The 15784-nt window shown below is 31.5% G+C and overlaps 1 protein-coding gene and 1 long non-coding RNA gene across 2 annotated transcripts; both read right to left on the reverse strand.

Moving 5' to 3' along the window:
• Positions 1-3803: 3803 nt before the first annotated feature.
• Positions 3804-13712, reverse strand: LOC111700861 (uncharacterized). The gene is made up of 11 exons (XM_023471922.1): positions 13647-13712; positions 12976-13032; positions 11188-11287; positions 10415-10524; positions 9348-9393; positions 9072-9160; positions 8670-8711; positions 6910-6989; positions 6292-6377; positions 5874-5982; positions 3804-4139 (listed from the first exon to the last, which is right to left on the reverse strand). The coding sequence occupies exons 2-11, from the start codon at positions 12987-12989 to the stop codon at positions 4027-4029; spliced, it is 789 nt and encodes a 262-aa protein (XP_023327690.1). The 5' UTR covers positions 12990-13032; positions 13647-13712; the 3' UTR covers positions 3804-4026.
• Positions 13713-13807: 95 nt separating this feature from the next.
• On the reverse strand, positions 13808-15654 carry LOC111700862 (uncharacterized). Its single transcript, XR_002765063.1, has 3 exons — positions 15504-15654; positions 15075-15121; positions 13808-13857 (listed from the first exon to the last, which is right to left on the reverse strand). It is a non-coding gene; the product is annotated as an uncharacterized LOC111700862 (long non-coding RNA).
• Between the last annotated feature and the right edge of the window lie 130 nt (positions 15655-15784).

Raw genomic sequence — 15784 nt, forward strand, 5'->3', positions numbered from 1 at the left:
AGTGTGCCTGAGGACTCAGGCAGTTAGTATTAAAGCCCAGTTTTAGGCCTAAAGGGAGGGCTTTGGGTATGTAAGAAAAGTCAGAAAATTTCAACAGNCCCCCCCCCAGCAGGAATAGGGTTAACAGCCGTAAAGTCCTCTTCTCGTGAATCAACCAGAACAATATTCATATATAGATCCTTAGATCGTTAATAAGTCTTAAACTTAGAAAATATGTGCCCAAAATGTTTATATATTTTCTTACAGTTAAACCCTAAATAAGCCCTACACTGAAAGAATTCACCAAATGTCGTATTCTTTACTTTCTAAAAATGGAATGTTGCAGATATTTAGTTTTTTAATTAAAAGATTATATCGAACTCTTTCAAACTGTTTCCGCATATTCATGGCTAATTATTTATTTTCGCAAATACTGATTTTTGCATTTGATAAATTCTTTCGATGTGTGGCACATTTAGGGTTAACTGTATATTTTCAAAGCCCGGCAGCTACATTTTTATCATAGTCTGAGCAAAGACGACTTTTTGTCCGCTGTTCACTGATTTTTTTCTGTTTGTTGATTTATTTCCTAGACTACTGCAATTTTGGCATTCATGCTAAACCAAGCAACCCAGACCATGACGAGAATAAATTTGCTAGTTTTATTCATGGATTAACATATATTCATGGACTAACAGTTATTCATGGATTAACATTTATTCATGGATCAACATTTATTCATGGATTAACATTTATTCATGGATTAACATTTATTCATGGATTAACATTTATTCATGGATTAACATATATTCATGGATTAACATTTATTCATGGATCAACATTTACTCATGGATTAACATTTATTCATGGATTAACATATATTCATGGATCAACATATATTCATGGATCAACATTTACTCATGGATTAACATGTATTCATGGATTAACATTTATTAATTCTCTTTATATCCGGGTCCCATAAAAGGCTGATTAGTGGTTTGTGATACTTTCCTGTTGAGATCAAAAAATGAGTTTTTCAAATGCTTAAAAAGTTCAAAAACAAAACAATTCCCTTTTTAAAAAAAAACCTTTAATGCACATTTTGTTTTCTTTAAAAAATTTATTTATATCCCAATACTATACTGGTCAATTGATTTCTGTCTGTATCACGTGACAACGATACTGCACTGCCATTGGCTGAAGTTATTGTGACATAATACAGACTATACGGACTATATGTGATAATATTATAAATTATATCTATTAAAAATGCAAAATAAAAATATATGGGATATCGTCATTTTCAGATTGGTTGCGTATTTGTTGAATATATGATCTGTTTAATACTACATCTGTTACGCGGGCTCACGCATGCGTACAAAGTCTATGAATTGGTCCTGTATTTATCCCTGTATTCTGATGATTGTTGCTGAGGGAAAGAAGCTAAAACTGAACCTGTTTTTTACTGACAAATTGTTTATTGCATTAAGCATGCGCTAAAACTCATGCGTTAGATCAGTTTACCGGCATATGTATTAGAAAGTAGTTAGATATATATCTTTTATGCTGATTTATCGTGCTAGTATCGGAGGACTATTGTGGTAAATATGTTTATTCGATTATTAAACTCTTTTTTATATGTTTTGTATGATATATTTACGTTCTTTTAGCTTCGGCTACAGTTTTTACTGGATGAATAGTATGATAGGATGATTTATATATTGGATGAATACAAACTATACAAAGCTTTTCTGTAGTCTAAAATATATATTTATTGGCAGACTGAAGCACCCAGCCTTAATAAAACTCGAAGCTATCCTGTCTTTGATTTACTATGAGAAGGAGCGAGAGTAGAGGAGCTTACGGTCAGGCCCAACGAAATACGGCACGGTAGTTACTCATTTATCTTTAGGACTTTAGGAAAATTGCCATAGTTGCGTAACAACAACTTTTATACAAAATTGCATATATATATATATATGAATTTTCTTATAAAGGAATTGAGTCTTTGCCACAAACTCAAATTTTATTATCCTTATATCTTTATAACCTGATGGTGTAAACCTTTAATATTTCAGACTTAGATTATTTGATCTAACAGATTTAATAGTTTGAAATATCTAAGGTCTACGACATTGGGTTGCAAATATATAAGGATTAGAAAATCAATGTTTGGTACAGTTTTTTGTTAATTTCTCGAGGCAGGAATATCAGATAGATCAGTCTTATATGTATCGTTAAACTTCTGAGATTCTCGGGTTTCAGCCTATACCCCTTATCATTTATCCTTTACAGTCCATTTAAGCTAAACATTTTGTTAAAATCTTTCTTAATATTTGTGGATTGCTTCTTATAACGGATTGCTTCTTATAACGGATTGCTTCTTATAACGGATTGCTTCTTATAACAGATTGCTTCTTATAACGGATTGCTTCTTATAACGGATTGCTTCTTATAACAGATTGCTTCTTTAACGGATTGCTTCTTATAACAGATTGCTTCTTATAAGCTTTCTCAACACTTATTGCCAAGGAAAATTGTTCCTAATTGGCTTCCAACTTATATTCATATGCGTTACGAGTCTATCAATACTGGATCAATTGAGCTTCTCTTTTTTGGCAAATGTCGTCTCTGATGCGAATCAAGAATTATGCTAAAGTCTAAAAATTGTCGTCATTGCTGTAAAAATTTCAATCTTTATAAAAGAAGTAATATACTGAAAATTCTATTTAATTGTAAAACCGTAAGGTTATTTATCATATTCCTCATGAACCAGATACTAATTAGAACATCAGATTAAATATGTTAAGACAAAATCCGTGCCTAAACCAGTATGATATACATTATATTTTGTAATATAAATGTTAACATGTAAAACAGAACGGAAAATAAAAATATTTAGTTTAAAAAAAATATTTGATATATCACAGCCAATTATTTATTTAATATTTAATGTACAGATTGCAGTCATTGCACACATATTTGGTAAACATTCAAAACCTTTAATATCAAGCAATGATACATTTGAAAAAAATATTCTTTTTTGATTCAACTAGATTAAGATTAAGAAATTAGTTTATATAAAGTAACAGCTAACAATGCATGCCGGGCACGGGCAGCCGTAGTACATTTGAATATCCGAGCCGGGCCAACCTTTCCGTTCCCAGTTTGTACTTTACCTAGCTCTATGGACAGGACTAGCCGGTGCAACAAGGTTGACGCGGTCTGACTTTATGCTTCATATAGGCTGAATTTATTTTTACTAAAGGGGCAGATGTGCGTGCGGGAGAAAAAAAAATATTTTTTTTGCTTGTAAAAAATTGGGGTATTTTATATAGCCTAGCATTTAGTAACACATGTTAAAGTTATATCTTTTGCCTTTTGTAGTACATTTTTAGGAATTCAATGAATTATTTTTGTATAATGTCATTTTTGATAATTATTCGATGAATATTAATTATTGCCAATGATTAACAATAACTTCAAAAGAATTTGCTTTTTGGAAAAATGAATATAAAGCCATGAAATACACAGGCCACTTTTTACACAACCCAGTATAGTTTTCCAGGCGTTGAATTGTTTATAAATTGTGTCATTGATTTATTAAAACACTCATTATCATCGATAATAAACAAGCTAAGAAAAGGACATTATAATTTTGTTTCATTGTTTTACTTTTGATGGATGGATTAGTTTTAACGGCAGATTTTGGCGATTTAAAAATAAAAGTGAGTGTTTGCAAAAATAGAAAAGGGGTTTTGATCTCTGTCTGAGCTAAATAGATAAATAGATAAATAATTCTATTTTATTTTTACTCTTTTCAGTTTATGAAAATACTTTATTAAATCTAAAGGTGATCTCAATCTTTCTACATTTTAAAAGATTTCTAGATGTTTTAAGATCTTAAAGATTTTTTTTACTAGATTTTCAAACTTTTTAAAAATTAGACTAATTTAATTATTAAAGCTCAGTTTATCTTCTTTAATTAGCTTGCATACAGACGATTGAAAAATTCTTCCTTTGTCACCGCCTGAAATAGAACACAGGTCAAACATTAAGTTTTACATTTATTCTACATTTTCCAACCTTTTCTCCTATTCTCTTCCTTCTTTTCTTAACCATAGTTGGTTTAGGTTTAGGTCTACTCATCTCACTGAAATCTAAAATATTCAAAATAATGGAATTGCAAATCTAATTCTGATAATATTGTAAACCTTCTCTCATGGGATAGAATTTATTTTCAAGGCTGTCATTGGTCAATATAATTTACGAACTATATTCCTGCACTCTCATTGGAGAAAATAATGTCACTCTAGTATACCAAGTCCATTAGTGCCTGATCCAATCAGGGTTCAGCCATGTGTTTGGTGTCTATTCTGAACCAATAGAAAAAGTATGGCGGTAACATCTATATATCTTTATAGCTCATTATCCAATTAGAGATAAATCCTTATATCGGCGCTATAACAGTAAATGGAAATATTTACTTCTACTGAAACTAAAGTGATGTACGGATATCCAAAGAGAGAGAAAAAGAGTGGATTAGGGACTAAAATTAAAAGTTTCCGCAGTGGATATTAGGATTAAGTAGTTGGGATTAAAGGTTATCCATTCTAAAGTTCCCAGCTCAGGATACAAAAAATTTCTAATCCCTGATATTATTGTAAACCTATTATATTGCAACCATGGATGTTTGATCTCGCAGAATTCGCAGTTTGAAATATCAAAAGTCTATACGACATCACTATCAGGTTGCAAAGACAAAAGGATTTGAAAATTAATGAAAGATGCCGAGGTTGTTGTAAAGTTATGGCTAATAAGCGTGTATAATTACTTATACTAAAATATTGAACTTAAAAGTTATCATATCTCACTAGGCTAAATCAAATCAAATCAAATCATTCTTTTAGGGACGTCCTACACCCACACCCCAAAATTGAAGTGAATATACTAAATCAATAATGAATCTTTGATCTTATAAGGCTTTAATTCTGTACTTATCATGGAAAAAAATACGTTTTCAATGAGAACCAGAAAACTTTGGAAAAGGAAGACGACTTTAAAACTCAAGTTATGACTTTAAATAGTCTAGTGAACATGAAACACAGCCATTGTGCAGTGTAAACAAACCCATTTTACTGAATAAGTGATTTAATATGTAACTGTTAAAACAATTGGCTTTGTAATAACATGAACCAAAATTAAATAGTGCTTTAATGTCGTCTGACTATTCTACATTGTTCTGGTTCTCACTATAGATACTGTTGATACTCGATTTATATTTTTATTTTGCCTTCTTATTAATTAGCAACGCGTTACTATACAGGCAGGGGCGCACAAGGGGGGAGGGGACTGGGTGCACGTGCCCCTCCCCCACGCGTGCTCCCTCCCCCCTCGGGGGGCCTCATTTATCAAATGATTTTATATGATGTGGGGAAACAAAATTAAAAGTTTAAATTAAAAGGCCAGTTTTTTCATCATTTTTAATAAATGTTACGCCAAAATTTATCAAGTAAAATCCAGAAATTTTTTATGGCGCTCCCCGCAAACATACCTGACTTGTGTTAACAAAATTATTTTGGTCATCTAAAAAAAGAAAACTTTGACAGCAAAAGTTTTTTCGTTCTTTTTAATTTTTTGAAACAAGAAATTTAGCAAATAAAACCCTGAAAATGATTTGGGGCTCCGCGCAAATGTCTCAAACTTCTGTGATAAAAAAGAAAAATTGGACATCCTTTTTCAATATTTTTAGCAAAAATTCAGCAATTAAAATATTATATTCTTCTCTTACTAACCTACAGAACCTATAAATTGTTATTTAATAAAAATAATTAGCTTGTTCATTTCTCTACGACCGAAAAGCAAAAGAAATTCGATAACACCTTAATTTTTACCTATAACCGTGAGTGTCGGGGTTTTATCTAACGGTGTATTTAAGTACGGTCTAAGATATTGTACTCTTGGGGCATTTCCAGCTGTACTCAGTACACCTCCCCCGCCAACCTAAACCAAAAAAGGGTAAATTTTAGCCAATGTCCTATTGTTTTGGACATTGTTAAAGGGAGACACCGGCTAGGTAACATTTTTAAACCGAGAGTGCAGCATCATAGAGACAAATTTGGTGATTGTTTGATAACAATGAGACGTGTTCAGGTTGTATATTTTCTAAGTAAGAGCGTAACTTCTTTTATTTCACCAGAACACAACAAATAAGTTAACAATAACATTTTTCGTTCGCTTTATTAAATAATTGTAAAAAAAATGTTATCTGAGCGCAGGATCATCCCTTCTGGTGTTAAAGACGACATTTACCTTCTTCTCTTGTGTAATGAGGATGGAAGAGGATGAGGAGAAGGATATTGAAGGGGAGTAGATCATATCAATAGTTGGGCCTAAGCCTAGATATGTTTAGTTAGCTACATATAAAATATATAGATGATTGATTAATTAGCTAAATATAGAATTTATAGATGGACATAATCCTAGACATGATTGATTAATTAACTAAATATAGAATTTATAGAAGTACATAATCCTAGACATGATTGATTAGTTATCAACATATATAACATATAGATGGACATAATCCTAGACATGATAGATTAATTAGCTAAATATAGAATTTATAGATGGACATAATCCTAGACATGATTGATTAATTAGCTAAATATAGAATATATAGATGGACATAATCCTAGACATGATTGATTATTTATCAAAATATATAACATATATAACATATAGATGGACATAATCCTAGGCTAGAAGGTGCCCACGCCTAATTTTTCCAGGGGGAACGTCCCCTCTTTCTCCCACGCCCCACCCCCGTAAGCTGCCTCTGCCTGAATAAACAGACATTGACAATAAACTTAGACACGCTGATATCAAGATTAATAATATGAAGACTTTTTCTTCTTTATGTTTTTATACCTGTGATTCCTAGAGATGACCGGCTGCTGCTCCTACTAAAAGTGTCTAACCTCAAGTTCTCTAGCAACGGGTCAGATTCACTTCAAATCAGAAGATAATTAGAGATGGGCATTGTTTTCGTGAAAGAACGAAATATTTCAAAACAAAATATGTATTTCGTTGTGACGTATTGGATCGTTCAAAGAAATTTAAAAAATGTTTTTTTTTCAAAACGAACGAGAAAAAAACTAATTAAAATTGCTACCGATCCTTCGCATTTTATTAATCTGTCAGACCTAAATACCAATTTCTAAATCATTCAATCGTATGAACTTATAAAAAAATATTTTATTTTACTGAACTAACAATTTTTTTCTAACACATTTTTGAGAAAAACTATCGTTTTTTTGCTAAACGAACGAATTTTTCAACAAAACTTCTGTAAAAAACGATCATTTTTTAATGAACAAACAATTTTACTGACCGAACGATCTCAAGGAAAAAACTATTTGATTGAAGGTTCTTTCAATTCTGAAATCTAACTAATTAAAATTTATACTGACCGACTGAAAAAAAGGACAAAATGGGTCGTTAACGAACGATCAACAAACAATTTGAAAAAATGCTATACGCGCACATCTTCAAAGAAAATTAGAATCAAGGAATATAACAGAAACTTCCATAAAATAAAGTGTACTGCAGTTTGTGGGAAAAATGTAAACACACTAAGCGCTGCCTAGGCGAAACTTTGTTAACAGTCCACCCAGAAACCTGTTTACAGTCCTCTTAGGAACCAGTTTACAGTCCTCCTAGAAACCAGTTCACAGTCCTTCCAGAAACCAGTTTACAGTTCTCCCAGAAACCAACTTATAGTCCTCCTGGAAACCAGTTTATAGTCCTTACACAAACCAGTTTACAGTCCTCCTAGAAACCAGTTTACAGTCCTCCTAGAAACAAGTTTACAGTCCTTCTAGAAACCAGTTTACAGTTCTCCCAGAAACCAGTTTACAGTCCTCCTAGAAACCAGATTATAGTTCTCCCACAAACTAGTTTACAGTCCTCCTAGAAACCAGTTTACAGTCCTCCTAGAAATCATTTAACAGTCCTCCCAGAAACCAGTTTACAGTCCTCCCAGAAACCAGTTTAACAGCAGTTTACAGTCCTCCCAGAAACCAGTTTACAGTCCTCCTAGAAACCAGTTTACAGTCCTCCTAGAAACTAGTTTACAGTCCTCCTAGAAACCAGTTTACATTCGTCCTAGAAACCAGTTTACAGTCCTCCTAGAAACTAGCTTACAGTCCTTCTAGAAACTAGTTTACATTCCTCCTAGAAACTAGTTTACAATTCTCCTAGAAACTAGTACACATCATTTAATTTAATAAAATACAGTCCTCCTAGAAACCAGTTTACAGTCCTCCTAGAAACTAGTTTACAGTCCTTCTAGAAACTAGTTTACATTCCTCCTGGAAACCAGTTTACATTCCTCCTAGAAACTAGTTTACATTCCTCCTAGAAACCAGTTTACAAACCTCCTAGAAACCAGTTTACAGTTCTCCCAGAAACCAGTTTACAGTTCTCCCAGAAACCAGTTTACAGTCCTCCTAGAAACCAGATTATAGTCCTCCCACAAACCAGTTTACAGTCCTCCTAGAAACCAGTTTACAGTCCTCCTAGAAATCAAACTAGTTTACATTCCTCCCAGAAACCAGTTTACAATTCTCCTAGAAACTAGTTTACAGTCCTCCAAGAAACTATTACACATCATTTAATGAAATAAATACCTTTCCGTTATTTCAGGCATATCTTGACTAAGCTTTGAATGTCTAAAAAATCAACATTTTAATTTTTTGCATTTACACTTAATTTCACATTTCATTGTCCTTGTCCTTGTCCTTGTTCTTGTCCTGGTCCTGATGCTAGCCTTTGTCCTTGTCCTTGTCCTTGTCCTGATACTAGCCTTTGTCCTTGTCCTTGTCCTTGTCCTGATACTAGCCTTTGTCCTTGTCCTTGTCCTGATACTAGCCTTTGTCCTTGTCCTTGTCCTTGTCCTTGTTATTGTCCTTATTCTTCTTCTTGTCCTTGTCTTAATACTAGCCCTTGTCCTCGTCTGGATACAAGCTCTTGTCCTTGTCCTGATACTAGCCTTTGTCCTTGTCCTTGTCCTGATAGACCAAATTGTATACCTCTGGATAGATCTGAAAGTTATTGTTCTTTTAAGTTCCTTCTTATTTTTCTCCTCCAATATATCAAGGCTGGGGTCTGCATGGGTCATCTTATAATGAATAGTTTGACAAAATCAAATCATAAACATTAGAAAAGCTTACGCTTTGCATTGTGTGGCTTTATTATAGGACTGTAAAATGGTTTTACTGTTATTGTTTATATACTTCAAAACCCTGAATGTTTAAAAAACTGCTTTAACCATGATATTAAGCATATGCAAATCCAATTTTATTTTCCTTTCGTTCTTCATCAGATTCTTCGTGTACATCCTCCAAATCTAACCTAATAAATATGAAGACGACATTTGAGCAATCTTTTTGGGTTTATTTCAAGTAGCTTGAAACAGCTATATTAAGCTAAATGCATCTGTGTATTCTGCACAATTATTGAATTATTTATGATAACTTGAGTCCTACAGTCGTTCCTATTGCACAGTTTAATGGGTCTCACTGTAAATAATTATTTTAAAAATATTAAAAATTTGTATATTATCAACTATTCAAAACTTTTGTGTAGTTAAACCCCTGAATTTAGTAATGCATGGATTAAAGGTTTCTTTTTTTTAAATTCCTCTTTGATATTTCGTGAATAAAGTACAGTACCTGAGATTTCTTAATGGACTACTTGTAATATCATCTAGATCATCTGAACTAACGTACAGTACCTGAGATTACTTAATGAACAACTTGTACTAGCATCTAGCTAGATCATCCGAACTAATGTACAGTACATGAGATATACTTAAAGAATTACATGTCATATCATCTAGATCATCCGAACTAATGTATATTACCTGAGATTACTTAATGAACTACTTGTACGTAATATTATCTAGATCATCTGAACATAATGTACAGTACCTGAGATTACTTAATGAACTACTTGTAATATCATCTAGATCATCTGAACTAATGTATAGTACCTGAGATTACTTAATGAACTACTTGTAATATCATCTAGATCATCCGAACTAATGTATAATACCTGAGATTACTTAAAGAACTACTTGAAATATCATCTAGATCATCCGAACTAATGTACAGTACCTGAGATTACTATAATGAACAATGAACTACTTGTAATATCATCTAGATCATCCAAACTAATGTATAGTACCTGAGATTACTTAATGAACTACTTGTAATATCATCTAGATCATCCGAACTAATGTATAATACCTGAGATTACTTAAAGAACTACTTGAAATATCATCTAGATCATCCGAACTAATGTACAGTACCTGAGATTACTATAAAGAACTTCTTGTAATATCATCTAGATCATCCGAACTAATGTATACTACCTGAGATTACTTAATGAACTACTTGTAATATCATCTAGATCATCTGAACTAGGATACTGTATTAGGTTCAAGGAGATACGATTCCTTGCACCCAACACAGGACTTTCCACCTTCGAAAATACAAAAAAAATTAAATGGCAGATTTAATAAATGAGGGTTAGATGATAGATCTGAACAGTAAAATCTACCACAAACTTTTTTTTTACAAAAAACGCGTTTTCCTAAAACGATTAGAATAAAGCGTTGAAAATTCGTCTGACTCTGATTTATATGGTGTACATCTTTAATAATTTAAAGTTTGAACTATGACTTTTTTAACCAATACAATTATTAGTTTTATATCAAAGGTTTACAGCATCAGAAGTAGAATTAATAGCAAGGCGTAGTTAATGTATGACTGGTTAAATTATTTTTCTGTAATATTTCGAATTAGAAAAATAGCTTTCTGTTTCAAGTAAACCTACTTTTCACAATTTCTCAATTTCGGGTTCAGGTACGGAGAGAATAGTAATCTGAGCTTTAAACTTTTGTATTAGTTACTCCTAATCCCCTTGCTCTCAATATCCACTGTGGGGACTTTAAGTTTGAGGTTTAATGCTTAATCTCTTCATTAGTTCGGTTATTCCTACGGTACGATTACCAGGCGGTGCATGTAACACAGATTAAACTGCAGATTAACAAAGGATCGAGATCAATTATTGATCTCGATGCACAATACAAGAGTTCCCAGCTAAATTTCTTGAACAATATAAAACATAATTTGTTTAGAATACCTTTGCTGAGGAGGAGGAGGGATTTTTCTCAAGTCTTTTCTTTTTTATTTCTTCCAAAACAAAAGCTTCAAGAATAGACTCTCTTTGTTTCGCAACTTCCCTGAACAACAAGAGGAACAATATTGGCCAAATGTTTCTTGATATTATATAATTGGGATCAAAATCCTTTTAGAAATCAAAACTTTTGAACTGTCGTGTTTATAATATGAGACTTGGAAATCTATCTTGGGTATTAAAGGGAGTGTTCACGAAAAATGAAAGGGGGTATAGGCTTACGGCGATAAATAATCGATTTTGATCGCTGCTAATCTTAAATTCCATCTGTTGCGTCTATAGGGAGAAAATTGTTAAAAACGACGTATACCGAAGAACTTAGTGTCCATACCAATTGAGATAGTTGCAACATACGACTACGATCGTAGAAAAATCAATTTAATATCAAACAAATCATTGAAATATTAAAATCTTTTGACATCGATTATTTTTCGACGCATTCGAATATAGTTAATGTTTCATAATATTTGTTATTTGTTTATATGCAATGCACTTAAAACGACTTTTTTCCGCTAGGTGTCTCTGCAACGTGAAATCATTCAAGGCATCGAGAGCAGAGACACCTGGCGGCCAACTATTTCGGCGTTTTAAGTGCATAACAAATAAAAAATATTATGAAATATTAACTATATAGAAATGCGTCGAAAAATAATCGATGACTGTAGGTTGTAATATCTGAATGATTTGTTTGAAATTAAATGGATTTTTTTACGATCCGAGTCGTATGTTGTAATTTTCTCAATTTGTATGGACGTTACGTTCTTCAGTATAAGTCGTTTTTAACAGTTTTCTCCTTACAGACGCAACAGATAGAAGTAAGATTAGTAGCGATCAAAAGCGCTTATTTTTCGTCGTAAGCCTATACCCCTTTCATTTTTCGCGAACGCTCCCTTTAGGTTTGATGGAGAGACTGGTGAGATAAGACGTTCAAATACTATTAATAATTAAAAGCTTTGTCATAAAAAAGAAAGCCTCTAATTCCCCCCCCCCCCACCTTCAGAACTAAAAAAAATGTAAAACGTAGTTCAAATCAAAACTAAAATAAAATTAATACACAAGGTAAATCATGACAGAAAATAGAAGTTATTATAATATAAAAAGTGGTTGAAAAAAGATATACCATCCTCTATACATTAATTGATCACATTATTCTACACGAAGACAAATTACGCGTTAAAAGTAAAAATTTAATGTCTGATATATATAATTGGATTTTGTACAGATTCTTTAGCGTTAAAAGGATTCAATTAGATATTAAAAGGGATCCTCTAAGTGCTCTAAGTGCACTGAGGATTTTTCAAAGAAATCCCCTTTTAAGAGATCCATCTAAATACTTTCTGTCTTTTACAAAATAAAATATTTAATTGTATTAAAAATAATTTGAAAAAGTCAAGTTTAATTTTTGGTTCTTAATTAAACCGTGTTGGAAGTATCATTACAAAACAAGCATATTGGTAAAATATGCAGGGTGAGTCAGAAGAAATTGTGAAAAGCGTCTTTTCCGTCAATACAAAATAAATTTTCGTGACATTTTTCATTTAGCATTTTTTAAACTCACATTGTCTTTAAGCCTGAACTGAGGGACTTGTCTCAGGTAGAAAAGTAAAAAAAACTTTAACAGCCTCAGACTATTTTTTGTTGAGTTATGACCAAGCAGGAATAGAGGTTAAAAATCACGAAAAAAAAAACAAAAATTTAAATGGACTCAGGGAAGAACACATTAAAATGTCTGACCTTAATCTCTCCATGTTAAAGCTTCTGTGAATCAGATTTCCTATTTTAGTCCCTTCTCTAATTTTAATCTTTTTACAGAATATGCTGTGTTAGTATGTTTTTCAAAATTGTGAACATTTGTTGGAAATTCAAAACATTTTGTTAGAAATTTCTGAACATTTGTTAGAAATTCTGAATATTTCTCAGAAATTCTAAGCATTTTGTTAGAAATTCTGACCATTTTGTTAGAAATAAAGAACATTTGTTTAAAATTCTAAACATTTTGTTAAAAAATTTCTGAACACTTTTAGAAATTCTGAACATTTTGTTAGAAATTCTGAACATTTTGTTAGATATAAGGAAAATTTCTTAGAAATTCTGAACATTTTGTTAGAAATAACGAACATTTGTTAAAAATTCTGAACCTTTTCATTGAAATTCTGATAATTTGTTAGAAATAAGGAACAATTTTTTGAAATAATGAACATTTGTTAGAAATTCTAAACATTTTGTTAGAAATAATGAATATTTGTCAGAAATTTCAAACGTTTGTTAGAAATATTAACATATGTTAGAAATTCTAAACATTTCTTAGAAATTCTGAACATATGTTAGAAATAATGAACATTTGTAAGATATTCTAATCAATTGTTAGAAAGAATTGGATGACATATAACTCTGTAATAGATTCCCTAGAAATGTTGGTTTGTCCTTCCTCAGATTCTAGAACCTTCTCCTCTAGAGGGACAATACCTAGGATCTAAACAGAACAAGGGCAACACTTTTTAATCTTTTAATTAACCCTATTCCGATCGGGCTATTTTTATCTAAGATAGATTTTTTTTTGGGGGGACAACCATGGAGTACAGTACATCCGTGTACGGTACAATTTTCTGACTTTCCCTAGTTCATATATTCATATTCATATATGCTGCTAGAAAGGATGGAAATCAAATTTAAAAATTTTGTTTTTTCCATTTTTTCAAGGGATTCACAATAATTTAAAATAGTTGCAGTTTTTATAGGGATCGTAAATTTAAATTTAAGTGACCCTCCATCGATAGAGTGGCATTTCCGGTTCACAACGGTACCCTTAAAAGCTTGGGGTGATTAAGTATAAATAAAATATTTTGTTTTAAACCTATTTTCATTTTTGGTTTCTCTTTAAAGTAACTAGCGCATTTCATGTTTCAGAAACAATGAAGAAATTATTAGAAGTAAACACTTCCAGAAAAACTAGGTTATCCTCCACATAATCGATTAGATGGAGGTTTCAAGGGTAACGTTGTGAATTGTGTATAACCCTCTTTAATCAAGTGCCCATTTGAAATTATTGACGTCGGGCCCTTTTAAATTGTATTCTCTAGGAGTTTGCTTTTATTCCATGTAAAAGTTTTATTCTAGTTAAGAATATATATATTTATATAAAAATAGTTACTAGGCTTTTTGGGCGCTTAGCGCCCATCTTCTATTTGAACTGTGAACAAATTTTCTCTTTGTATACATTGTAAAACAAAAAAAGAGAAAATTTTGCTGATTTTATAAAAAAAGTTTCTTGGATTTTCAAAAATTTCAAAAAACAAACTTTGTTGTAGGCAAATTTGTGAAAATTCGATCACCCATAAACCTTCTCTGGGGTCACGTGAGGTCCTACAAACAATTTGGGCCCAATCGGTTCAGCCGTTTTGACGTTTAATGGATACAAACAGATAGAAACATAAAAATTCTCATAAAATTTTGAAAATCAACGAAATTCTTTTTTTTTAGAATCCGCAACTTTTGTTTTGTTTTTATTTTACAATGTAAACAAAAAAATATTTCAATTGAAATAGAAGATGGATACGATGCGCCCTGAAAACCTAGTATGATAAGCAAGACTTAAAAACCATGTCTTTCAAACAATTTCAAAATTTCAAAATTAAAAATAATTTTTCTATGAGAAAAAAAACAATGTCAATGAAAGTGCATTTGTAAAGTTCTATAATAGTTTTTAAAATTAAATTTACATCAATGACAATAACTAATAGTTTTTGAACTTCAAAGAGAGCATTGAAATTTCCATTTAATATTTGACTGAAATAAAAATCAAAATATGCACTATTTGTAATAAATATAATTACCTGTCCTCGTAACCTAGGAGAGATACTTCAAGGGTATAGGTATTCACCTAGAAAATACATTGTCAGAATTATAAGCCTATAATGGTTTCTTTGAAATATCGAAATTTTAATTTTTTTTTCGAAATTATTTACAGCTTTTTAAAAAAAATATAAAAATTTGTTATTTTAAAATGTTTTTTTTTTTTAAAGTAAAAAGGTTAAGCTGTGAAGTTAAGCTCTATAGTTCAACTCATTTTAACTAATATCTCAGCATCCTAATTTTCCCTTTAAAAAGATTTAATTCGAAAGGCATATATTTTACTTCTTTTTGCATAAGAACAAAACATTGCTAGGCAAAATTATAATCAAACAGATTTGACTAAAAGTTCTAAAATAATGATAATTATGTGTGAAAATGATTGTCAAGAATGAAGATATAAAATAAATGACCTCCTCTGAAAGATATGTTGTCATGTGTCTCCGAACTGATCCATTTTTCCTGAAAAACTTCCTGTAAACAAAACTGAGCTTCTGCCAATAAATTTAATTTTTCATTCCCTATACCTTTGCAGCCTCATGGTGTTAACCTTTAATATTTCAAACTTAGACTTTTTGATCATATTTTATAGTTTTAAATAAACATTGGGTTGCAAAGATATATAGATAAGATAATCTGAGTTTGTGGCAAAGATTCGATTTCTTTGGATATTTTTTATTTTTCAGAGGAGGGG

Source organism: Eurytemora carolleeae, unplaced genomic scaffold (genome assembly GCF_000591075.1).
Source record: "Eurytemora carolleeae unplaced genomic scaffold, Eaff_2.0 scaffold366, whole genome shotgun sequence".
NCBI classification, from domain to species: Eukaryota; Metazoa; Arthropoda; class Copepoda; order Calanoida; family Temoridae; genus Eurytemora; species Eurytemora carolleeae.

Coding starts and splice junctions, on each gene's coding strand:
- LOC111700861 (XM_023471922.1), bottom strand. Junction 8,712..9,071: donor ACTTTCAGATCTATCCAGAG/GTATACAATTTG, acceptor TTGATTTTTTAG/ACATTCAAAGCTTAGTCAAG. Junction 5,983..6,291: donor TCATTACACAAGAGAAGAAG/GTAAATGTCGTC, acceptor TTTTTGGTTTAG/GTTGGCGGGGGAGGTGTACT.